This window comes from Cervus canadensis, chromosome 7, assembly GCF_019320065.1.
Source record: "Cervus canadensis isolate Bull #8, Minnesota chromosome 7, ASM1932006v1, whole genome shotgun sequence".
NCBI classification, from domain to species: domain Eukaryota; kingdom Metazoa; phylum Chordata; class Mammalia; order Artiodactyla; family Cervidae; genus Cervus; species Cervus canadensis.
The window spans coordinates 69,994,672-70,021,034 of record NC_057392.1 but is presented as its reverse complement, the minus strand read 5'-3'; the positions used below and the strand labels follow the sequence as shown (position 1 = coordinate 70,021,034).

At 43.0% G+C, this 26,363-nt stretch overlaps 1 protein-coding gene across 3 annotated transcripts in view; it reads left to right on the top strand.

Annotated features, from left to right (window-relative positions):
* The window catches only part of FNDC3B (fibronectin type III domain containing 3B), a 352,029-nt gene that overhangs the window by 258,944 nt on the left and 66,722 nt on the right, over window positions 1-26,363 (top strand). For all 3 annotated transcript variants that reach the window (XM_043473729.1, XM_043473727.1, XM_043473728.1), the window contains exons 10-13: window positions 8,128-8,266; window positions 10,690-10,743; window positions 24,513-24,637; window positions 25,871-26,045. In XM_043473729.1, coding sequence (XP_043329664.1) covers window positions 8,128-8,266; window positions 10,690-10,743; window positions 24,513-24,637; window positions 25,871-26,045 — 493 coding nt within the window. The remainder of the gene's footprint in view (window positions 1-8,127; window positions 8,267-10,689; window positions 10,744-24,512; window positions 24,638-25,870; window positions 26,046-26,363) is intronic.

Genomic DNA, 26,363 nt, shown 5'->3' with positions numbered 1-26,363 from the left:
CTCTGGAAGGCAGGGCCTGCTAATTTTAGGAAGAAATCCTGCCAACCACCGACCTGCAAAGAGAAAAGTATCAGAGCTCATCTGATTATTCAAAGATACATCCATTTGCAAACAGGCAGATTTCTTAATCTGAATGTGATCCATAATGTCTTTTAAGTTTTCATTAAAACTTTCATTTTATATAATTTTTAATTTATCCAGAAATTCTTATTTTATCTAATAGGGTGAACAACAACAAATTCTCTCTCCTTTCTTCAATTGTGCATGTGTATATCAAGATTATATAATAAAATTGCAAGCATCAAGCACATATCCTTTGTTATACTTTACAATGGTTAGTTGACACAACATGTTCCGTTGTGGTGGAGTAGAGACAGCATAGCCTAATGGGAAGAGCATTATATTAATAATCAGTAGGCTTCACTTCTAGTCTGGTTCTGCCATGAATTGACTGTTTCAACTTCGGTCAATCACAGAGAATCCGTGCCAAAATTTTCTCAGTAACAAAAGTAGGGCAAGTTGGGGTGTGTTCAGGTAGTAATATCTTATTAGCTGCACAAGTGTTTAAAGCTATGTTTAAAGCAATACATAAAAGAGCTGGTTTTTACATTCAGCCATAAAGTGTACATCTGCTTAGCTACTGCACTGTTTAGATTAACTCTATGGCAACCATCTTTTCCCTTCTGAATCAGAACTTTTGAATTTGGAGTCAGTTGACTTTAGCTCAAACGTATTGAACTTTTCATACCATCTACAAACAAAAAGATTTGTGTAACTTGTGAAGCAGAGATGATAATAGTTTAACCATTCTTTCAAATAGTGGGTTTAACAACCAAAAAACAACAGAAAATGCAGCACCACATAGGGAGTCATGTAAATGTTTTGCATGAGACATTGTTAACATGTGTTTCTTTTTTTCTCTTTTAATGTTCACTGTCATTGCTTTACTGAAGGTTTACTTTATTAATTTTCTGCTCATCCATGAGCTGACGACATCTTTTTTTAGAAGATGTAAATGTCACAGTCTGCCCTTTATTTACTGTCCTATCTCTTGTTTCCCTTAGTTTCTCTTAAACCCCTCTTACAAAGGGTAAACTTTAGAGTTTACTTGCACATGAATTCTTCTTACGTGTCTTTTGAACACCTTCAACTTCTGGGCAGATAAAAGGAATAATTAATGGAATCCCCCAAAGAAATAGGAGCATGAGGTGGTTACCTCCTAGGGGCCTTGGACCCAGACTTCCTCCTGACACATCAAGGACCCCACCTTAGTGACATATTTGACACATATGTGACACTACACGTACACAGCCTCAGGCACCACCAGCTATCATTTGGCCCAGCACTCAACTGGCCAGAGAGATGGAACATTCTCCCTCTCTTTGGTCGTAACCTCTTCTAGAATTTTAAAAAATTCTTTACTGAGAAAAGTATGTACAGTCCAAATGGGAGTCACTTTGATCTGGCTATGTAGACCATTCCTTCTCTTTCCTTATACTGTACAGCCTTTCATTTTTCAAACTAGAGAAGACTCTCAGCCCCTTCTTAGAGTCAGTTTCCTCTGCCCTGGATTGTTTTCAGCTGTAGACAGAGCTTGGAATACGGAGTTAATGGCTCCATCACTTACTGTAGGTGTGTGATTAGGCGAGCCATGTAAACTTCAATGACCATGTTTTCTCCTTCATAAAATGACGATAATGATATCAGCCTCAGAAAGATGGTGTGAGAGCAAATTATATATATGTGCAAATCTATTATAAACCTGTAACATGTATAGATGTTGTTTTTGTTTGTTTTATTATTACAAAATTGTTCTAAAAAGAAAAAGGACCTTTGTGATGCAGGTTCTTTGAACCTAAGTATAGTTTGACCATACCACTGACTATTTTATTAAGATAAAGATGTATCATAATTGTTGCTGAGAAAAGGAACAAAATCTCTTTTTATGATGCAATATTAATATTCTCAGAATCTTGGTTGCAAAAATATAAACTTTTATCAACACGGTGGCCTCAAATATAATTTTAAATTTAATAGTCACCTATAAGGCCTCAAACTCATTGGAAAAGACCCTGATGCTGGGAGGGATTGGGGGCAGAAGGAGAAGGGGACAACAGAGGATGAGATGGCTGGCTGGCATCACCGACTCGATGGACATGAGTTTGAGTAAACTCCGGGAGCTGGTGATGGACAGGGAGGCCTGGCATGCTGTGATTCATGGGGTCGCGAAGAGTCGGACACAGCTGAGCGACTGAACTGAACTGAACTATAAGGCCTCAAAGACTGTGTGGAAATATTTCCTCACTTTTCCACAATAGAAACTCCAAAAGAATTCCGTTACTATACAGCTGCAAAATGAGCCATTATATTCGTTGCCATTTTTATTTATTTGTACATTACCAATTTCAAGAGTGTTGCCTTGGAAGAAGTGTGGCAAGCTGATGATGAAAACAAGGATGCTTTTAGCAGCACCGAGCCGGCTGAATCCCCTTCCAGTTCTTAGTAGTAAACATTTCGATGTAGGCTGGCAGAAATCTCTGTCCAGATAACTCTTCCGTAGAGTGACGGGTTTCTTTCTCAGGTACCGATGTCTCACCTGGGCTCCTTTTTTTGTTGCTTCTGATTTTGCTACTCTGATCCCATCCCCTTCACATTGATTGCTTGTTATCTCTATGAGTTCTTCTCCAACTTTTTCCTCCCTCCTGTTAGTGAGTATTGTGTGAGTTCATCAGCCAGATGCATAACCATTTTTTAAAGTGGCTGTCGTGGCTCAGTGGAGCAATGGATAGCACGTTGGACTTCTAGAGTAGCAGTCTCTCAGTCATGGAGCTCTGTCATTGAACTGTCCGGGGCTTGGCATTGGTCTCCAGGCAAGAGTCGCTCTTGACTCCTACTTGCCATCACCTCACTGTTATTGGGAATAATTTATTAAGAGACCAGTGGCATCTTTGAGACTGTGCTATAGATCATATGTCTGTGGCTGTTTAGACTGGCACTTGCCATGCCCTCCAGGCCAAATTCCACATTAAAAATTGTATCCTGAGACATTCCAGGCTTTAAAGATTTTTTCCCCTCACTTTTTGCTTTGTATTTTTGTGTCATTATTCCACATATTCAACCACTTTTTTTTTTTCTCCTAGTGATTGAAGAAAGTAATTCCTCAATAATTCTTCTATTATGTTGATTTAAAAAATCTAGGTGCTGAGTCCTGAGTTATTTTTATTAAGGTCATCACTTTAATTACCCAGTTCTTAAACAAGTTGCTTCTTTTGGTTTAAAAGGAGTCAATTTGTTATTGTTAAAGTGTATTTATTCAGTGCTTCCATATAAGGCATTGTGTTATATATTGTATAACACCACCAATGCAGAACTTCCCGTGTGTGTGTGTATGTTGAGGAAGAAAAAGGGATAAGAAAACTCTAGTGCATATATACACATAAATAAATCACATTGTGTTTTATAATACTTATGCATAAGTATGTAACTTTTATAATCAAAAACATTTATATATTCATTTATTTACACATATGCAAAGAAAAGTATATTGCTCTCTTAATTGGTAGTTTTATAATTGATACTGACGTTGAAGCAATCATTTTACTGTGGGGGTCAAGAATTTATATTTTTATAAGTGATAGGATAATCAAAAATTTGAGTGATGGAATTAATAGCAATCTCATGACAAAATGTGAAGCTGTTTTCCAGTCACTGGCATAAACAATTTGGCAAAGAAGTTGCCCAGAGATGATATCATGTAATAACATTTCCCAGAAAAATTATGTGATGAAACGTTTCCAAAAATATGGGCTTGACTAGCTCAGAGTAGGGTTATGAAATAGGTGTTATTGACTAGAAATTGTAGCTCCTAGTATGTTACAGATGTGCTGGAGGAAGTTGGAGGCAAATTTCTGAAATTCTTGGAGCACCTGTTTCATAAGCAGTTAGTTAGTATTTAAACTGAAGCAAATGTAAAAACCCAGCACAAGATTAATTAGAAAAGTGTCCTCCTTTCCGCTGGTATAATTGCTTAAAGAACGGAATTGTTTGCTGATATATTTAACCTAGGACATTGGTCCAGCTCCACAGATCCTCCTGTCACGTGGTGATTAGTAGAGAAAACACACCGTCATGTGAGAAACATTACCGCGGCATTCTTGAAAATGTAATGCCATTTCCAGAGACTTTTCTGTGAAGTACTGGTAAAAATGGAGCTGGTAATTATTGCAATTAGTTGCTATCTATTCACTAAACCATTTGAATTGACAGACGTAATCATAAGGCACTTCGATAATCATGTCAAGTTCTAGATCCTATGTGCAGCACATTTATAAAATGGCACGTAAAATGGATCTCGTTTCCTTTGCAGACAGATTTTTATCAGTGCAGATCATTGACTCCTCGTTTAGACAAACTGTGATGTTCTTGAGTTTAAAGACAAGGGGAATGACTCCTGGTGGCCCACACAACTGTCTGTCCTCAGCTACCTCAGGTTTTCACCTGTGCCATCAGCTTCCTTCATTCTACTGTCATCCTCCCGGTCTGCCTGTCAGGAGCCTCCTTTATTCGTGTTTCGCTAGCATAAGTGTGGATCTGTGACTCCAAGAATCTCATTAAAAATATAGGATGAACTTAGGACTGAGTCCAGGTCTTCCTAGATAGCTAACTGTGGTCTACTGATTCTTGGCAGGCCCATCCCCTCCCTCGTTTCCCCTGCTCTGTTACCCACGTGGAGTTCTGGTGCTGAATGTGTTTGTGGATTTTTAGGACTTGGTCTCCCTGAGTACAGTCTGAGCTCATAAGCAAATGCCTAGTGACCACAGCGTGAGATATCTTCTGGGAATGAAAGTGGGTAAAGAGGATTGGGTAAAAGGCAGCTTAAAAAGCCACCTCAGTGCCAGGTAGATGGTAGGGAGCGACAGGGACTCTGAACTGGACAGCTCCTGCCCCATGCATAGAGGGGCTGCTCTCAGTTTCATTTAATTTCTGTCATTTGGGACTTTGGTCCAGTGGTTAAGAATCTGCCTGCCATTGCAGGGGACCCGGGTTTGATCCTTGGTCTGGGAAGATCCCACATGCTGCAGGGCAACTAAGCCCACGCGCCACTACTGAGCCTGTGTTCTAAAGCCCTTGAATTGCAACTCCAGAGTCTACATACCACAGCCACTGAAACCCATGCACTCTAGAGCCTGTATTCAGCAACAAAAGAAGCCACCCCAATGAGAAGCCGGTGTACCACAGCTAGAGAGTAGCTCCCGCTTGCTCCAGCTGGAGAAAGCCCATGTGCAGCAACCAAGACCCAGCACAGGCATAAACAAATAAATCAGAACAAACCAGTGTCTGTCATTCAGCTCTGCAGCTCAGTGTTGCTAGAACTTACACTCTTCAAGAGAAGCCAGAGATTCATTTTCTAAAATGAGATCTCCATTTTTTCCAACATTGGCTTAATTTTTGACTTTTTATTTCTGAAGATTTCAGTAGTCAAAAGTGGGCAGTAATTTAATGAACTCTCCTAAGCCCACCACCCAACTTTTTATTTCCTTGGTGCCTTCACCAACCCCCTCCCCCAACAGTTATTTTGAAGTGAAGTCCAGACATACTGTTTCACCTGTGAACCACATTACCGTCATCACACACCCCATGCCCATCCAACATAAACAAAAATTGTAAATTCTTTAATGTCTTTAAAGTCCAGAGACTGTTCCCATTTCCTAAACTGTCCTAAAAATGAAGGTTTTTTTTCTTCAGTTTGTTGTCATTGGAATTCAGACATAGTCTGCATATTATGTTTGGCTGATAGCTCTTAAATTTCTCTTAAGCTATAGATTTTTCCCTCCATCCTTTTTTCTCTTCTTGCAATTATTTGTTGAAATAATAAATAAAATTCTGTCTGTAGAATTTTCCACATTGTGAATTAGGCTGATTGCATCCCTGTAGTGTTGCTTAATGTGGAGAAGGCAATGGCAACCCACTCCAGTGCTCTTGCCTGGAAAATCCCATGGACAGAGGAGCCTGGTAGGCTGCAGTCCATGGGGTCGCGAAGAGTCGGACACGACTGAGCGACTTCACTTTCACTTTTCACTTTCATGCATTGGAGAAGGAAATGGCAACCCTCTCCAGTGTTCTTGCCTGGAGAATCCCAGGGACGGCGGAGCCTGGTGGGCTGCCGTCTAAGGGGTCACACAGAGTCGGACACAACTGAAGCGACTTAGCAGCAGCAGCAGTGTTGCTTAGTGGTGTTCTCTCCACGTTTCTTATAAAGCAGTGAAGAGGCTTAAACAGATACAGCGTCCGTTTTTCTGGCAGGGATTTTGTAGATAGTGGCATGATCTCTTCTTAGGAGTACGTGATGTCTGCTCGTCTCTTTTCTGGTGGTCATTGCCAATGTCCTTTAATTCATAGATGGAGGTAATATTTTAACACCATCTTTCTTCCCTCCCCACACACATATTTTGGGCCAAATACAACCCATGAGTGATCAGTGGGAGAATTCAACTGATCTGTTAAAGTTCAAGCTGGAACTCTGCCCATGTCTGGAACATTTTGTGATTCATTTTAAGCAACTTACTCCCAACAAGCCTGTCCTGATGCACGGAAATGATCCTGCCAAATCTGCCATTCCATTTTCTATTATCATTTGCCTACTTACAGTGAATGCAAAAAGGAGCATTTCTTTCATCAGGTTGGGTGTACCTAACGATAAAGGATCTTTTGTTTGGATCACGTATCATGGTATGCTCCCGTAAGGCAGACAAGTCAAATAGCCAGTAAATTTGTGTTTTACCTTTTAGAATGGAAGCGAGGCGTGTCTGTTAGTTCTTTTGACTTGTATGGCCTTTGTAAAATTTTTGTGGTGGACTTTGAGGAGAAAGGATTTTAAAAATCGTATACCTAGGTAGGTCCTATTTTCCATAATGCTATCTTTAGCTGTTGTTTATTCACTGAGAAGAGTGAGGGGAAGTGAATTGTGGGTGTTTAGAAAAACATAATTGCAGGATGAGTCAGGACATTGGGGAATACAGGATAGCAGTTAGATCTCCATGACTGAGTACAGTTGATCCAACTTTCCAGCTGTGTAGCTTTGGGAAGTTTACTGCACTTCTCCAGTCTGAGTGTTGTTCTGTCTAATGGCACCTCATAAAGAATTGTTAAGAACTAAGGCCTTGATGTATTTACCAATTCTGAATAGCTTAATCCATGCATCTTTTTTGGCAGTACAGGTTTCTTTGTTGTCTTTTTGAAAGAGTATGTTTTCAAGCTTTTTTTTAAAATCCCCAATATTAAAAAAAAAAAGGGAAAGTAGAAAGGAAGATGATAAAAATCAGCATAATCCTATTTTATGCTATTTGCAAGGAGTGTCGTTTTATAATAGTGTGTTACATGCTTTTTCTTCACAGCTTCTCTGAGAAATCAGGTCCATATGTTGAACGTTGAGCCAGGCATTTTAATGTTCAGAGTGCACACTTTTAATCTTGACTCCAGGTGTAGGAGTTGGATGTTCACGTGGACAAACTGTACCTGAACAATGTTGTTATTGAACTAGAGAAAGATGCACTTGGCAGTAGCAAGCCTGTTTCTGTATGAAATGTTCATATTTCTATTTAAATATCTGCAATATGATAGACAGTTCAAAGATGGTATCTACCTTATTGTTTGTCCTTCCACCTCTCTCTCCCAGTTTGTGCTCTCCCCGCCATTCCTTGTCTCCTTCCACCCAACCCTTAACTGCACTTTTAGCCTTATTCCAGACAAAGTCAACCAGAGAGAGGGGCTTGATGGATTTTAGAATATATACTTGGAGACCATTTCGGGGAATAAGGATATGTCCTTATTTAGCCTATTCTTTTCCGGTCAGTAGACTCTGTCTATCTTAAATGAGGCTGGGTGGTTCTGACAACTAGTGGGAGGAGAGAATGCATTGAGGCACGTGGCCTGCTGGAATTATTTTCCCCTGAAAATGGTGACCATAGTTAGGTCAGAACAAGACTAGCAAATAAGAATAAGGGTCGCAGTGTGTATTACATAAGAAATTCTGCTCCTGTAGGGAAACCCTGGGGCAAAGCTGAGATTAACACCCCAGTGTTGTGTGATAGGCCTCTGGCACTGACTGTATTGTGTTTCCATTTTCAGGGTATACGCTATGTATAATTCTGTAAAGGGGTCCTGCTCTGAGCCGGTGAGCTTCACCACCCACAGCTGCGCACCTGAGTGTCCCTTCCCACCTAAGCTGGCCCACAGGAGCAAAAGTTCACTGACCTTGCAGTGGAAGGTGGGTAACGCAGCGTGTCGAGAAGAATGTTCTGAAGTCTGTGACTGTTTGAAACGTTTATTTAACAATATTCCATTTTGGTGTTGGTATTTTCTGCATTTTGACTGTGAAACAAATTATTGTGATATCAGAAGTTACCATCTCTGTAAAAATTGGGCAAAAGAATAAGAGAGAGAACTGTGAAATCAAGTTTTAGCTTTCTTTGCAGGGGAGTCTCTTAGGGTAATGAGCAGTTCTTTGTAAGTGGTAAAAATACTTAAGATACCTAAATATCATCACTTTCTAATAGTTTAATTCATTTCAACAGACATTTGAGGACTTGAGTAAAAAGTTTTGTGAAGAAAGATTTAGAGCTAAAGTAGATTTATGGGTCTGTTGGCTTCTTTCATTGGTGACTCTGAAATGTCTAATACTTAAATCTGCCTAGAATGTTTAGTGTTCTAAACTACATTAAGGTTTCATGAAATTTTTGCCAGTTATACCTCAGATCAGTTAGGATTATTAATTACTTTTTAACATCTGAATTATGTAGTAGTTTTCATGAAATACAACTTTTGGGCTACCAGCAACTCTTGAGAAAGAGAACTCCTTCAAGTGTATTATTAACTCACCAGCTGATACATACATTCTGCTTAAAACCTGGATGTAATTCAGGTCTCAGGCAGACCAACAACTTCAAGAAAAAGGTTTTTTACTAGGAGGAAAATGTTTCACATTTTCTTTCTCCCTTTATTTAGTTGTAGATCAGAAGCATATTTTTGTTCCATTCAGGTATGTGCAAAGTTGAAAGTTCTGGATTCAGTTCAGTTTTCATGTCCTTAGAACAGGTTTGCTGTTTTCCAGGGACTCCAGCTGGGGGCGCAAGGCCAGGAGGACCACACTCTGGCTCCCCACCTGTCCTTGAAGCCACCAGGACACTGAGAGAGCTCGGGGTCCTCTAATGTCACTTTGTTAGCACCAGGACATAGGGCAGCATGAATACCGGGGTCTGTGTCCACACCCTCAAGGAATCGGAGACTCAGTGGTGGGGCAGAGCATCACAGAGGAACGTATGAGCGTCCTAAATGTAGTCCTTACCTGAGAAATGGGTTCTCAGCTAAAGCTTTGATTTCATACGTTATTTACACTTTAAATACATCCCTTTGTTTTCTCCCAAATTGAGCCCACAAAAGCCTGAAATTACAGTTTAGTAGAATATACAACACTCACTTGTATTTGGAGTGAGTGGGAGTAAAAAATTTGGAACTCCCAGATTTTAGGACTCAGAAGAAAGAAGGAAAAGAAGGAAGGAGAGGCGAGGGATAAGGGTTTGTTAATTAACTCATATTTACTGAGCCCTGGGTGTTTTATTATTAAGAACAATGAACCAACAGCTATTGTTTTTTGGGTGCTTCCTGTATAAGACCAGGACAGTTTAGTAAGGGATTTACATAGATTCTCCTAGTCCCTCAGAACACCCATGCATTCTTGGAAAAAGAAACTAAGCGCTGTACTGAGCCACTTATATTAGCCCACCTGTGGCAGACAGCCAAGCTGGCTTCCGTGTAGTTCTGGGGACTCGGCTGCCTTTTGCTGGGGGCAGCTCGCCGTGGTCTGTGGAGCCCTGACTCTCGTCCTGGGAAAATCCAGGTGCAGGCGTGAGACGTGCTTGGACGTGGTCTCACTAGTGCTGTGAGGGACCCCACTGTAGCACCCACTGCGGGCAGGTCTGACCTTACAAAGCTGTCTTTTCTCGAGTCTTCTACTCCTCTTCCCATTGTCCAAAGCCTATTTTCTCAGTGAGGGAGATCTCTGTATTATGATTTTAGGAGGAAAGGAAATGATGAAACTTCTTCTGGCTAAAGTGCTAAGGGCTAATTGCCCCTCGCAATCTCTCCAGGAGATCCCAGGTTTTCTCAGTGTTTAAAAAAAGGCCAATCTTAATGCCACAGAAGGCTTTCTAATCTTAACCTCTTTAAAACAAACAAAAACTGTGTGGGGGAAGTTACAAAAATATAGACTCTGAACTCTTAAACATAGGTGGGTCAGCTTTACCCTGTCAGACCCCCACGTGTTGTACCTGTTTCTCTGCATTTCTCTCCCTTGCCCTTGAACTTTTAAGTGTCTCTTAAAAGTTTCATCCACAAAGGAACTAGGGTACTGTGTGGGTGTAAAGGGTAGGGGTGGTGGGCAAGGCAGGCTTGGCTGTTTGTGGGGTATGATTTATTAATAGAGTTCTCCCTACTAGTTGACTTGCATTAAAATTGGTTTGTGGTAATGTTTGACCAAGGAAATGGAGGTGATACAGAGGGTTGTTGCCCTATGGGAAGAGCCTAGGACTAGCACAGATAGTGTATTTGAACCAAGGTGGAGAGCTCAAAACTTTTGTCTGTAAACAGTTTTCTCTAATCTCTTTTTTTCTTTTTTCTTTTCTTTTTTTTTAGGCACCAATTGACAATGGTTCAAAAATCACCAACTACCTTTTAGAGTGGGATGAGGTAATCATATTTTCATGTTCATCCATCTAAAACACCTTTCAAAAATTAAACTGCTGAACAAATGCCATTTTATTCTTTTTTGAAGATATGCTAAACACATGGAAAAAATAATGTAAGTAGAGAAAAATTTAAACCAATAGTTATTGACTGTGGAAAATGAAAATGGACTGAAATGTAGTGAATTGTGCATTAAAATATATTTACTTGGCTTATTTGCAAGAAATGCCACAGAAAGAAAAGACAGGGTCTAACTGCTCTGAAGGCCTTACTATCTGGCCAGACATTAATGAGTATTTTAAGGGCTTCTCTGATAGCTCAGGTGGTAAAGAATCTACCTGCAATGCAGGAGACACCGGTTTGATTCCTGAATCGGGAGGATCCCCTGGAGAAAGGACAGGCTACCCACTCCAGTATTCTTGGGCTTCCCTTATGGCTCAGCTGGTAAAGAATCCACCTACAATGAGGGAGACCTGGATTCGATCCCTGGGTTGGGAAGATCCGCTGGAGATGGGAAAGGCTATCCACTCAAGTATTCTGGCCTGGAGAATTCCATAGTCCATGGGGTCGCAAAGAGGCGGACATGACTGAGTGACTTTCACTTCACTTTAATGAGTATTTAGAACTGACTTCTTTCTTATCTTGACTGCGAAGGGCCAGCCTCAATCGATAGTTTCCATAAGGTATACCACACTGTGGCCTGAGAAGCCTAATTTGTGTCTTTGCTTTCAGTTCTGTGTGCGAACTCTGCCCTGTTGAATGCTGTCTGGGAGTGGGGCGTGGAGGGTGGGCTGCACTGGAGGTCTCACCTGCCCACGTGCATTTACCCTACCTAGACCGTCCTAGAGCAATGCCACCTCTGGTGTTTCTCTCACCAGCGTCCTTGTATAGTATCCATGGTGAAGTCTTAGAGTCAGGGCCGCTCTCTACTGAACAGTGACCCAGTGCTTTTCTGGCCTCAGTCACACTGCACAGAATCTCAGGCTGGAAACACTGGATGCAGAAATCTTCTCCTTCTAAAAAGCAACAGTACTATTCTATTCTGTTCATTCATTTACCCATGTTTTATTCTCTTTCTGTGGTAGAGCAAACGGACTAAGGATTTGAAATACAGGAAATGTGGGATTTGGGGTGCCATCCAAGTTAACTAGTCTTTGTGACTTAAATTTAAAGGCACTGAAAAATTCAGCACACAACTTAGGCAAAAAGTCAACTTGTCGAGAGTAGGAAAAAATATTTTAACTCAATGTTAAATGAAAACGGTGAAATTCTCATGATGACATCTTGATGTGGAGAGGGGGCTCTTTTTGCAGAAGCATATTTTCCCATCTGGGTTGCGTCTGAACAGCTAGAGTTCCAAGTTACCAAAGACAATGATCTATTGTTTGTAGGATCCTTGTGAATGGCTCCTATGTACAGATTGGTGAAATCTCAGACTTAACTGGTATATTTTACAGATTAGATGGATTTCGTTTTAAGGTGGCTTGATTGGAAGGTGAAACCATCCCCTATGGCCCTGGTGGTTGAGGTTTTACATGGAGAGATAGATTCGGGAAAGAGAAGGCTTTTTTCCTCTCACATGCCTTCTCAGAGCCCAGCACTGTGTGTGTGTTGGGGGAGGGTGGTGGGTGGAGCGCGCCTGTGTTTTTCCTCTTCTCTGCCTTGGACCATGGCTTCATAAGTTAAGTAAGGTCAGAGAAGTTGAGTGCTTGAATGGGCCCTCCAAGGAAAACTCAGGTGCTACAGGAAGTGGTAATGGTGACTCGGTTGTTGGCCATCTTCCCTTCGAATTTGAATTGAAAGTGTCCTGGCACGATTCTGGGAAGAACATACTACAGCCTCAGAGGAAATGGAGAAGCTGTCACCATTTATAATCAATAGGACCCACTCTTAACTGGTGACCACAAAGTGTGAAGTTGTTTATTTGGGGCCTTCTCCCGCCTTTTCCCTCCTTGCTCTCCTTCCATCCTGTCCTCGTTTTCCTCCCGGTTCTTTGCCTTTCCTCTTTATACACCCTCCCAATTTGAATTTCTACTAGTGTCAGCTCTGATGAGTTTTCTTGCAGATTTCAGGCTAATTGGCTACAGGTCATCACAGGAATCCTTTTATGACCTGTGGCTTAATTATTCTTCAAGGAAGAAAATCAAACATACACGCACAGCACACCATCTCACCTGCAGGAAGTGAGTGTACCAGGCTCTGCCTCTCCCTCTGAAACCTTCGCTGGTGGTTTCTGAGCCAAGTGCAGGGGCTACCAGGTCTCCTTCCAGACCGCAGCGGTTGGGGGGGCGGGGGGTGCACTGGGGTAGGAGAACAGAGCAGCCTTAGGCCGGAGGCACTCCCCCCACACCCAGCCCTCTCCAGAGCCAGAGTTCGCCTCTTCCAGCCACACACCCCTGGCCTCTCTGGCACCCAGAGGGCTGTAGAAACAAGCTTGAAGGGCAGCAGTAGGGTGTGCAGAGGAGCAGATCTCCGCCTGAGGGCAAGCAGGTGTCCTTCAGTCTCCAAGAAACCTGTGTTCAGGAGTCACACCTGCCCCTTTCCTGCTGGAGCACCTGGTCTGAAAATCCAGCTTGGGTGAGGTGACCCCATCCACATACATGCCCACCATGGATGTCTGGGTGTCCCTATATTTTTATCATATCAGCATTGGCTAAAGTTCCCAGAATACTTTATTCTTCGCCTCAATTTTTAATCACCATTCCAGTAAAATAATCGTGTAAAATTCTGAAGGTGTTAGTAAACCAAGAGTACAGATCTTCAAGTACAGCTGCCAGGCTCTAGAAAAAGACCGTCATGAATGAAAGAGCGGTAGCAGAGCGGCCGCTGGGTGCCACCCCTGGGAACGCTGTGCTGAGTTGACCTTGGGGAAAGCCACCTCAATCAATAGCTAGCCGCCTGCTGGTCTCTGAAGACAGGTGTGACCCTAATTGGGGAACAGAAAACAGAACCATGAAGCGCGGAGGGGTGGGGGGTGGGGGAGTGGGGAGTGACATGTCCTCTCTCCTAAGTTCATTGCCAGTAACGTCACATCACTGTTCAGAGAATTCACCTGGAGGCTACTCACTAATGGTTCTGCAAGAGGGTGTTGCATGCCTACTTTTCTCCATTAATAATTGTGCCTAGACACTCTCTTAATTTTTCCATCAATGCAGGAAGTAACTGTAACTATGAGATAGTAATAAGCAGCTGAAAATGGAACACACAGGTGTCACTGGCTTTTCGGTCATAGCCATTGGTTTCAATTTTCCCCTGAAATAGATCAGTTTTCATAACTTGGAAAGGTGTAGCCTTTCCTGGCCACGTTCCCCTTGTTGGAATGACTCAGATGAGCTGAAGTGTGAGTTCTGCTCTTAGATGTTGTTTTAACTCCTGCTCTACAGAAATGCTAACTGTTGCTATTAGCAGCTTGTTCCTCAGTGTACATGCAGGTCTCCTAAGATCTCGTTGTGAATACGTGGCATGGATTCATTTGATGTGTTCAGCGGTGTGGTGTTCACCCAAGGAGAACTGGATTGTTTCTGCTTTGTCTCAAGCTAGTCAAATTTAACCCCCCGGGTCTCAGCTTCTCCATTTGAAAAAGTGTCTGTCAAGTAGTCTCACAAGTAGGTTAAGATTGAATGAGATAACTTGGGCAATGACAGATTCTGTGTGATGATTATTTCATGTCACCTAAGCACGTTAACGTTCAGATCTGGGATAGGAAAAGTCAACAATTATAGAAGGATTGTGTGAAAGAAATACGACATTTTTCTGTCGGGAATTTATACAGGAGCCCTGAGGTTAATGGCTCTGGTTTGAACTAAACAAAAACGGATGTCAATGCTATATATAGATGTTAATTTGCCATTAGCTTTGCTTCCAGACATGACATGTTGGGAATATTCGAGGGAACCAGAAAAATAGCTTTGTGGGAATGTGACTAGTGGAGTTCTCAAGAATCTCTCCCTCCCACGTGACTCAGCTCACCCGAACAGGAATGTCACATCTGGGTTTCCCGGTGACTAATGAGTGAACACAGCTGTCAAACAGTAGACCACGAATGAAATAAATACGGCAGAAATCAAGGGATACTTTGAAATCAAACAGAAAAGGCCAGCAGCAGGTAGAGCCCAGAATCCCCTGGGGACCCACAAAGCAGCCAGCTTGGGCTCAGCAGCCCCATTGCAGAAACCCAGAGCAGGCCACAGGCCCCAGCCATGCATCCTGTCATTTAGGGACTGAGCTGGCCTCATAAGGAGGTGCTTGGTTTCTGATTTATTAATCAGATTCCTGTTTAACTTGTTGTTCAGTTGCTAAGTCATGTCCGACTCTTTGTGATCCCATGAACTGTAACACGCCAGGCTTCGCTGTCCTTCACTTTCTCCTGGAGTTTGCTCAAACTTGTGTCTATTGAGTTGGTGATGCCATCCAGTATCTCATCCTCTGTCGCCCTCTTCTCCTCCTGCCCTCAGTCTTTCCCAGCATCAGGGTCTTTTCCAATGAGTCGGTTCTTCACATCAGGTGGCCAAAGTATTGGAGCTTCAGCTTCAGTCATCAGCCCTTCCAATGAATATTCAGGGTTGACTTACTTTAGGATTGAATGGTTTAATCTCCTTGCTGTCCAAGGGACTCTGGAGAGTCTTCTGCAACACCACAATTCAAAAGCATCAATTCTTAGGCACCTGTTTAACTTAGGTGTTAGTATTGGTAGTCTTTCAAAAGGCTTCTTGCCATAAGTGAATTTGCACATGGTGTTTCTGGTTAGACAATAGCCTTTCCAGGAGGAACCATAGCATTGACAAGCAGAGTGACTTACAGAATGAAGAGAGCCTTGCCATGAGTGCCACTGTCTCTGGGAGCCCTGCTGCCCGCGGCTACATAGCCTGCTGCTCCAGTGGAGAATACCAGAAAGGCCAGTGTCCACTCCCCAGTCCATCACTGATGCCTGGACGCAAGTCAGGGGAGGCTGCCACTCGCCCAGGCCCATGAGCTCTTCTGCTCATTCTCGAGAGTGAGAATGAGTAAGTCCTTTATCATTTGTCCATCAGAAAGCATCTTTACATAAGAGCCAAATTAGTGAGCTGGCAGAGAGAGTTTTGCCACATCACAAGTCTTCACTGCCACATCCAAGAGAGCCAGGGGAATAGCTTCCTCCACTGCAGCTTCTATGGAAGGAAGCAAGGCAAGGAAGGATTTAGTAACTCGGAGAGGTCCGTAGGCATCAAAGGCAGAGCTGAGTTACAAGGAGCTCTCTCATTCCCTCAGACGTCTGCACGCCAGAAGCTGCTTCTCCATGCTTTTTACCAGCTGTCGCATGTGTGAAGGAGGGAGTTATGTGTTAGGGCAGCGGACTCTGGAGAACTTCCGGCTGAGGCTGTATCACCTGTTTCCTCAGCGCCTAACTCATCAGCTCATTTGTTCTGTTTGTTAGTTTCCAGCTACAGGATGGCCACCTGGGCCTTGGTTAGGTGGTAAACTGAAGCCAGCCATCCCTGGGTTCGTCCCTTGTATAGGCAGCCTATTGTAAAATCACCCGCTTGCATCTCCTTTTCTTTCTCTTTGGGACAGTCTCAACACATCTATCTTATCAGAGCACTCGACATCTGGCAAACCTCCACATTTGGAGGGATATACAGAAACATTGCATTTATTGGTTTTGAACCAGAGGATCATCCTTGGCTGTTTTAGGAAGCCAAGATCCTCCCACTAATATAAAAAACTAGTGTGCCAGGGAATAAAATGCATGCAGTATTCCTTTGGTATCTTGCAGCCACAAACTCCCCCCTTTTCTTACCTTTGAAAATCTCCTCTGTGCCAGAGTGGTCAGTAAAGTGAAAGAGGCATCACTGAGGGGAGAGTGAGGTTTGGCATAAAGAACTTTGGAATCCACCCACCTCCCTGTTCTGAACCCCTTCTTATAGATGGTTATGCTAAACACTTACGAGCTTTGATTTCTCAAGCCAACATTTATCTTTGATGTTGCCTAGGGTCCGCCAGCCCTGGAACAACTTCTAAATATAGATGTACTAGCAGACTAAATCTTTGAGCCTGGCAGTAGTTCAGTTGGCCAGTGCAGCCTTATTTTTTATTTGATTTATCACTGATGTTTCTGACAGATTGAACTATGCTGTCACAGAGAGTACCCAGCCCAGCATCGCTCAGCCCATGTCTGGATCCAGCAGCCATGGGCCATGAGCACATGGGGCCTGACAGCCAAATGCATGTTGCCTGTAAGAGAAGGAGGTCCATAGATCAAGGAAACATCAGGAGGAGTACAAGTCACACACAGGTTGCTGGTTCACCATGGGTTCTAGCACACTTGTTGGCCTTTCTTATTTTCTTGTGCCAGAAAGAGGAGCAGGAAGGATCATTTCCAATCTATTAATTTGAAGGCAATTGAAAATGTCAGCCAACTTCATCTATTTTTTTTTCCCATTTTTATTTTTACTTGGAGGATAATTGCTTTACAATGTTGTGTTGGTTTCTTCCGTACAACAGCATGAATCAGCTATAAGTATATGTGTGTGTGTATATATATGTGTGTGTGTGTGTGTATATATATATATGTGTGTGTGTGTGTGTGTGTATGTGTGTGTGTGTGTGTGTGTGTGTGTATATATGTGTGTGTGTGTGTGTATGTGTGTGTGTGTATATATATATATGTGTGTGTGTGTGTGTGTATATGTGTGTGTGTGTGTGTGTGTGTGTGTACTTATATATATACATGTAAAACCCCTCCTTCCTGAGCCTGCCTCCCACCCCATCTCCCTCCCCACCCCTCTAGTCATCACAGAGCACCAGGCTCCCCACTAGCTAGCTGTGTTACACACGGTAACGTATATATGTCAATACTTTAGTACCAGAGTTAGAAACCCCAGCTTCCAAGATTGTTAGTACACTCCAGGGGAACTGGAACCGTTAGCCAGAGCAACCACATGCCCCACGGTCTACAGAACCACTCCTGGCAGGAAAATACTGTGGCTTGAAATAGTTGGAGTATATGTAAGTTGTATGAATAGAATTGGCTATGGCTGTGTTAAGTTCCTTAGCAGGGAACCAACCCATTTTAAGGATTCCTCTTCCCAAGTACCAAGAGCAGCTCTATAAAGATACTAAGTTAATAAAGAAGGAACATAGATTTGGAAAAGCTACTTTTATCTTTTTTCAGTTACATAGTTTTACAAATTAACACCTACACTTAGACAGATTTTAACAATTAGTTGTATGTTATAAATCAAATACTTTTTACTTAGATACCACTTTTCAGATAGGCAGACACATCCGTAAATTGATTTCTTCACTGGAGCTTTTTTCCATTATGTGTTGTAAACGGATATCAAACAGGTAGAGATGTGATTGCGTGTGGATGTCCTTTGATAGATTATTTACTTTGCTCACTCTTGAGGCTTTAGGGTATGCCATACCTAAGCTGTGTCCCAAAGACTTTTGCGTATCTGTATTTAAATATAAAAATATTCCCCAGGGTTTTCTCCAACTCTGGAGATACCATTATTAAAATTTTTAATTCTCTGAAATGTTACTCTAAGATGAAGTGACTGCATTGCCATTGATTAACAATTTTGGGTGATCTTTATTATCTAGGAATCTTGTTACATTTTTTTTAGGTTCTACAGAAACAATTTAAAAAATCTATTCAAAAGCCTTACTTTGTTGGATGGCTTTGAGAGGGCCCTTTATGCAGACAGATGTTGAACATTGACTGTATCCAAGCACACTTGCTTCTGCTCCCTTACATCCTGGCTATTTATATTTATAGTGCAGGAGAAATTTATAAGTTTATAAAAAACTTCACATTATAAACATATATGGACATCAAAATAGATAAGTGTAATATTGCATAACAAATTACCTCAAAACTCAGTGCCTTAAACCAGTCACTTTTCTTTTCTCATGGATTCAGGGTTGGGAATTTGGACAAGGCACTGGAGAATTAGCTCGTCTGCATTCCAGTTCCTGGAGCTTCAGCTGGGGAGGGCTTGTTGGCTGGGCTCGGAACCTTCTGGCGGGATCCTCATTCACAAGTCTGGTGGTCACTGCTGGCTTAGGTGGGGCTTTGTCTCAGGCTCTCTCACAGCACAGCAGCTTCAGGGGAATCAGCACTGCAAAAGTGAATGTTCTGGTAAAAAGACAGAAACTTCATTGCCTTTTCAGACCTCTCCTTGGTAGTCACAACAGCTTCATTTCCACTCTGTCATGACAAGAGAGTCACAAACCCACCCACGTTCAAGAGAAAGGGCCATAGGCTTTGCTCCTCTCTGATGGGGAATCAAGGAATGTTTGGACATGTTTAGAATCATCACCATGTGACATAGGTTCTCCTGACTGTCCTAATCTATTGATCTTTTCCCCTTTATCTTTGTGTAGCACATACAGTGTTTTAGATGTGTGCTTAGTCACTTCAGTCATGTCCGACGCTTTGCAAACCCATGGACTGTAGCCTGCCAGGCTCCTCTAGGCAAGAGTACTGGGGTAGGTTGCCATGCCCTCCTCCAGGGGATCTTCCAGAACCAGGGATCAAATCCATGTCTCTTGCATTGCAGGTAGATTCTTTACCGCTGAGCCGCCAGGGAAGCCGATGTTTTAGGTACTATGCCCTGAAAGGGTGTGGACTTAGGAAGGACAGCGTAACTCTCTTCCTGCCCCTGCTCTCCTCTGAGTGTTCTGGGAAGAGGAGAAGGCAGACAGATGTGCCCCAGAAACACAGCAATAGGATGGGACTCAGACCCCTGGCCCGACAGGCCGTGACTCAGTGATGCACAAACCCGGCTTTTCTCACTAAACACATGGGAGAGGTCAATGCCTGCTCCCTCAGTGATGAGGACAGGGAACCCACGAGAAAAACCGCGTTCCTGGCAATTAGTGTCTCTGCCTTACTGTTGCACTTCATGTGTCGTCCTCCTTTGGATGACTCACAGGAGATCAGCAAAGTGTTCCCTCCCCCCCCCCCCTCCTTTTTTGAGGGAGTTTATAAACATAGAAACTAATATGTTTATCATCTTATTTAACAGCTCATTTTAAATTGTTAACTCAATTAAAAAGAATACTTAAGTAGATAGTAAAAGGGCAGAAGATAAAGTGAGAAAATAGAGAATATATTACTTAAAATATTTTAAATCTTCTATTTATAATTTACCCCCAGATTTCATCTTAAAGAGTGAAATAATATTTCGAGATATCTTTGTCCCTGAAGTTTATATTAACTCATCTTGAAAACTGTCTCCAGGAGTGACTCACTGTCTGCTCTGTAGCCACAGGAGTTACGCCTCACACGCCCCCACACTGCCTTCTTTCACCCCTGCTGGTCTGAGATCGGGTCCTTTCACAGTCTGGCAGAAAGCTGGCACTCTTCAGAACGTAGCAGGAACTTTGTAGGACCTAAAAGAACATGTGGACTCTGATTTTTCTTAGGACTTGTAACCAAATGTGTGACCCTTCTACCAAGGGAGTGAAAATGAGGATGGAGGGGGACAGACGTGGGCAGAGTGGAGCTTTCTGAGTGTGGGATGGCTGGGACCTGCCCCCCCAAGATAATCCGCACACCATCACCCCTCCGCCCCCCACCGCCACCCCGTACTGTGTGAGTTGAGAACTGAAAAGAGCCCCTTGTTCACCAAGGATCAGATCAATGAGATGTACAGACTAGGTCTGGTGAATTCTGATAAATTGAGTTCAGTGGCATCAGGGACCAGGCCTCCTGGAGGGCTGGAGCTTAAGCTGATCAGTGGAGTCTAGAATATAGATTCTACGCCAAGTATTTCTGTTCAATGGTAACAAGAGGTGATGGAGGCCAAACAGGAGCTTGGGACTGTGGAAAGACTGATCTGATATATGTCGTGTCCATGACTGAGCCGCCTGCAAGTCGAGTGCTTTTCTGAGGAGCAGTTTTAACCAGCAGTGGAGGACAAGTGCCCTGGGTGGAAAACAGTTCCATTTGTCTCGTTGCCCAGGACTATGAGTGGGTGCTTGCAGGCTAGGTCTGAGTGTAGGATGATGCATATTAGCGAGAAATGTGAACTCACGAGTGAGAAGAGGAACTCAGCTGAAAAAAGAAGCAGCGTGGGTTTGTGATGCCTCACTCCCCACCAAGTGAGCACCTTGCAGTCTATTCACACACAGCTGGTTTGTCTCCAAAATTTCTTCTCGTTCTAGTGAAGATTAACCTTGTCCTTGAGTGAACCTCAGTGTGCGTGGTAGGAAAAAGCATTTGGGCATGCCCAGGATTATGAAATGGAAACAAGTCAGGGAACCCTGAAAATCTGTTCTTTTTGGCTGGTGGACACTGGCAGTAGGGAGCTGGTCCAGAACACGCTGGGGCTTCATGTCCAATGAGGTCAGTAGTGTGGTGGCTAGGTCTGTGCCAGAACGATCGCATTTCCAGCCTCCAGTGTGGATTTCCAGCCTCCTGTCACCTCTGCTCTCATTGGGTGAAGTTTTCTTTCCTTCCTGGGAGAAGAGGCACTCGAGTGCTCGCCTCAGAGAGATTCTGATCCTGACTGCTCCCGGGGTGCATATCCGTGATCTCCCAACATGCAGAATCAGGGTGCTCCTGGCCATCCGTGTCTCAGCTTTGCCCTCGTGGAGCAGCTGGCTCCTTGGCCTATCGCGCTCCCCTCTGTGTGACACCCCACACGTGGCCTCGCAGCAGTAGCTGAGCAGGGCAACGCCTCAGCCATGGGTGTCTCTGCTGCCTATGTTTGACCAGATTATTGAAGACAGCAGGCCTGCAGTGCAGAGAGATTGTCCATTTCCATTGGTACCATGCTTTTGTAGGAAAGTTTGCATGAAGCTAACTTTAACCTATTAAAACGTAAGTTGTTCTTTCCAGGTACAGCTATTATGTCTCAGTAATCCTGTGTGCTTTAACTTAGATTTTATTAGAAGAGGGAACATGATATAGAGTATAATATCTCAATCATTTGGAGCCATGCTACCTATCAAATATGGAAATTGTGATTTACTGTTTGTAAAACTTCACTAACCACAGTGGCTTGGACATATTTAATTCCTGATAAGCAATTGAATTATCACTCCTGTCCATTTCTCTGAGTCTTTAAATCTTCTAAACATTATATTTTTAAAACCCTATCCATTTCTGTCAACAGGAAGAACTGGATAATATTTAATTTATAAATGCTATTTGCAACCTGGGGTCACGCTTGGTTTACAAGCAGATTCTTTACATCGCCTGTGCCTTTGACTGTGTACTTATTCTGATGCCTAAGCCTAAAGCCATCAGAGAACCTGGCATGGTCTTCATGGAAGATTAGGGTGACTCAGGAGCCATCCCACGTGGGAGCCCACAGTGCTCTCCATCTTCACTGGCCCACCTCTTAGCAGAGACTCTTGTGAATATTAATTGTCTTTCTTCCCAGGTATCCCGGTTATATTAAACTCCTTGTCATACATGAGTATTTTATTTTATTCAAGAACTTCTCTTGTTTGAAATATTTTAACCTACTTCCTCTCCTCTTTTTTTTTTTTTTTGTTTTATATTCAGTAACTTCTAAAAATTCACCAGTAAGCTTTTCTTTTTTAACTCTGTGAAACATTTGTACTCTCACCCCTTCATATTCTACAAGTACTTTTTCTAAAACTTGATTCTAAAGTTCCACCAACTCTGGGTCATTCTCTGTGTTCTTGAAGTTCATGCACATAGTAGGATATCGGGAAAGGTATAAAATTTGGCATGATTTACCTAAACAAGCTGGAGTTTATCTAGTAGTTGTTTTTGATCCTGAAATAGAATTTTTTTTGTTTTTTTAATGTTGGCAATATGGGAAAACCTCCTAAAGGTCACAGAATGGCTCTCTCTCTCAGTTCTTTAGTGAGCCCCAGTGCTCTGGCCCTTTAAAATAAAACTCTAGTTCCCATCATTGATGCCTCCCCACTCTTTTTTTCTCATTTAAACCACAGGCTGGTTTCCTCCATATTAAAGCAAATCAACCTGGTAAGGAACAGACTGACTTTTATTTACTGGCTGTAGTTCTAAGCACCAGAAATGGGCAAAGGAGACCAAACAAAGAATAGGAAAAACGAGGCATTGAAGGGGAGCCAACCTGGGTTTGGAAGGCTTCCGTGGCGGCAGGATGTGCCTTTCTTGCACTGTTTACTCTGAGCTCAGAAATAGAGGAGGAAAAAAGGTGGCTCACGCTACTGCTTGAAATGGATACAGAACATACCAGAGCGTGCAGCGCACGGAGTATAATCAGACACTGGATGTAATTATGCAAATGTATGCATAAACGGCTTTCCTTTGAATAAATTGTCTGCAGCAACCTTAATGCTCAAGGTTAAAGTAAGCATAAGGGCATGATTTGCCAGTCACAGAGTGACTGCCCAAGTTGCTGCTGAGAAACATATGCTTTACTGCCCCGTTCCAACCCCACCCCTACCATTTTTCATCATTGTACCTGACTGTGTGTTGAACCCTTGATAATATGAACTTTGGCTCTTTAAGACTGTTAGGGCTTCTACTCTTTTCCTTGGAAAGGGTACCACCTTGCTTCGGAGGGGAGATTGGGAAAAGTTTGAGGATGACTGTGGTATGGTGATTTTTAATCTGTTCAGCCTAGTGATACTTCAAGCTAGTTGTATGCTTATTTTGAATTAAACGTCACCTGGAATTTTTTTTTTTAAGTAGTAAGCATTTGGAGGCCTATTTAAAGGAAGGAATTGCCTACATTTTCTAAGGAGAAAACTGTGCTTTCTTTGTTTTTTATATAATAGAGAGCTTTAAACATAGTCCTGAAAGTCCTGGGCTTGGCTGTCTGATTAAAATGCTGAGATTCATCTAGCATTAGCATGTGATTTTCTTTTGCATGAACATAGATAAACTACTGTGAATTATGGGTGTGAAACATTCTAGAAAACTGCTGATATGAGTATTCCATGCCTCTGAGCATGGCACAGAATAGTTTTTTTTTTTTTTTCTTCTTAGATCTACTAAGAGAACCCACTGGAGTGTTTTCTTTTTACTTCAAGGAATTTGAAGCATCACATAAGGCTAGGAATGCATTAAAAATGTGTTTCCAGCCTCATAAAACACTTAAGAATGGCTGTAACACACATAGATGAATTGAACTGATGTTCCAAGTCCTCGTCAGACCTTCAGCTCAACTACTAGCCTTGATAGAACTCCCAGATTGTCCAAAGCACTGCTTTGAGACCAGATGTGGACAAGAGTTAGTCAAAGGCATGTGCCCAGCGTTTAGGGATGAGCATGCAAGCAGCTCTCCAGCCGGAATGTACAGGTGTGGGCTTGGGAGCTGCCACAGAGCAGGAGAGAGAGAAGACCAGGGAGGTGGGGGGGGGGGGGTCGGGCAGGGGAGGACATTTGTGACCTGCAGGGATGCATAGATTGATCCTTGAGTGCTGGGCCACCGGGGAAGACTGTACAGTTCCCGAGCTAGCGATCCTGTGAGGCTGCAGACGTACTCTAATGGGCCAGATTGGGCCATTTGACCAAGTGAGGAAGAAGACCTGAGACACTGTGATCCTTAACTTGAGCATTGCCCTGTGCCTGAAAAGGGCCTTCTCTATTTTGTTGACTAAAGTCCTCTTTCAAAATACCACAAGTATGGTACACCACCTGTCTCAGTAACAGAATTGTCTGTAGTGCCTGTGTTAAGGATGGCATTTCATTGTAGAGTGCTTTCCTTCTCTTGGTTTTGTTCACTGAAGCTAGAAAATTAAGCAGTTGTTCAAAATGCTCCTTCATTTTCTTATTTTTTTTTTTTTTAAACTTTGTGTACATTGTTGTTTTCTTTTAGGGAAAAAGAAACAGTGGTTTCAGACAGTGCTTCTTTGGGAGCCAGAAGCACTGCAAGTTGACAAAGCTGTGTCCAGCCATGGGGTACACGTTCCGGCTGGCTGCTCGGAATGACATTGGCACCAGGTATGGTGTTGCCCAGTCCTCGCGCCTTTAAGCCTCTATGTGGTGTCCCTGAGTCCTCCCCTCACGTTGCTGAAAGGCGAGGTCGCCTGCTGCCTCCACACCACACCAGCTGGAGATTTTCCAAAAGAGAATCCTGCTCAGAGGCGAGAAGGCCCCTTCCGAGGTGATAAATGCCACTGTGTGTCCTCTTTGCAGCCTTGCCGGTTGTAATGCAGAAAGGCCCACTAGGGATCTCAGAGAATCAAGGGAAAGGTAACTACAGATTTTGAAAGGGAATCCTCTGAGGACTTTATTTTTCAGATGCTGTGCCTTTTTCTTTCATCACTTTAGCAAGCTACTCGTTCAGTTGCCTTTTTCAATTATGTCTGAGTGTTTCCTGATACAAAGAACGAGTTGCTGGGCCATCCATTGTTGTCAAGCCCAGGCAGATACTCACAAGACTGGAGAGAATCTAGACTGGGTAGGACTCACGGCTTGCCTCCAAGCTGCTAGGAAAAGGCAAGAACAGGTTTATGGTGAAGCCTCAATAGATTAAAAGTGCCTTGAAAAGACCATATTTCAGTTGCACTGCCTGGGTAACTGTTGATTAAGGGAAAAATCTTTTTCTTTCATCACTGCTTGTTGAAAATCTTCTTAAAGGTTCAACACATGATTGGTCCCAACCCTTTATTCAGCCTAAAGAACTTGTTAAGATCACAAGCTTTTCAGCCCTCTTTCCCTACCCATGATAGCCATTGTATTTTTAGAGTTCACTAGTTGAACAGTCATAATGATAAAGGCTTCTACAGCTTCAGAATTTATAAATGAATTAAAAGCATCCACAAACTTTTGGAAAACACAGCGTACATATTTGTAAAACATTTATTTTATCAGTAGACAGTTGTTTGCCCTTATACACCTTGATTTGACAGTTCCTTGGTAGCTGTGGCTCATAGCTTGTCACCATCACACTGTGCTCACTCCTAGGTGCCTGTGGGGAGAAATACATTTTTAAACATATTGTCCTGTAACACAGTATGCTTTTCTAGTAGTAGACTAAATAGGGAGTGGGTGATTGGGGCCCATTGAAGTTGTGGGGAGGAACATCACACAAAGGATCCTGGCCTGCCTTTGCTCTCTGAACCTGTCAGGCCACAGACTTACCAGCCCAAGCCAGTCACATGGTAGCTTCTGAAATGCCGAGACTCCTCCACATGCTCCTAAATGTGTCTCACCGGGTCTGTTTCTCCCCAGCGGGTATAGCCAAGAGGTGGTGTGCTACACGTTAGGAAACATTCCTCAGATGCCCTCGGCGCCAAGACTCGTTCGAGCTGGGGTCACATGGGTCACACTGCAGTGGAATAAACCAGAAGGCTGCTCACCTGAGGAAGTAGTCACCTACACCTTGGAAATCCAGGAGGACGAAAATGTAAGTCTGGCACACGTCATGCTTCTGTGTGCATTCTGTGAAGTCAGTTTTATCACAGCTACAGGATACACTGTGAAATTAGATTCACTGCCTAAGTTGGAAACAAGACTCTTAATTTCTACCAGTGCAACCACCAGCAGAAACCTGTCCTTCGCACAGTCTTCCCCAGATCAGTAAATGGCATCCCCGACCTTTCATTTGGGGAAGCCAGAAACCTGTGGGGCTGTCCTTGGCCTCGTATGTGTGTTGTGTGTGTCATTCAGTCATGTCTGGCCCCGTGGACTGTAGCCCACCAGGCTCCTCTGTCCATGGACTTCT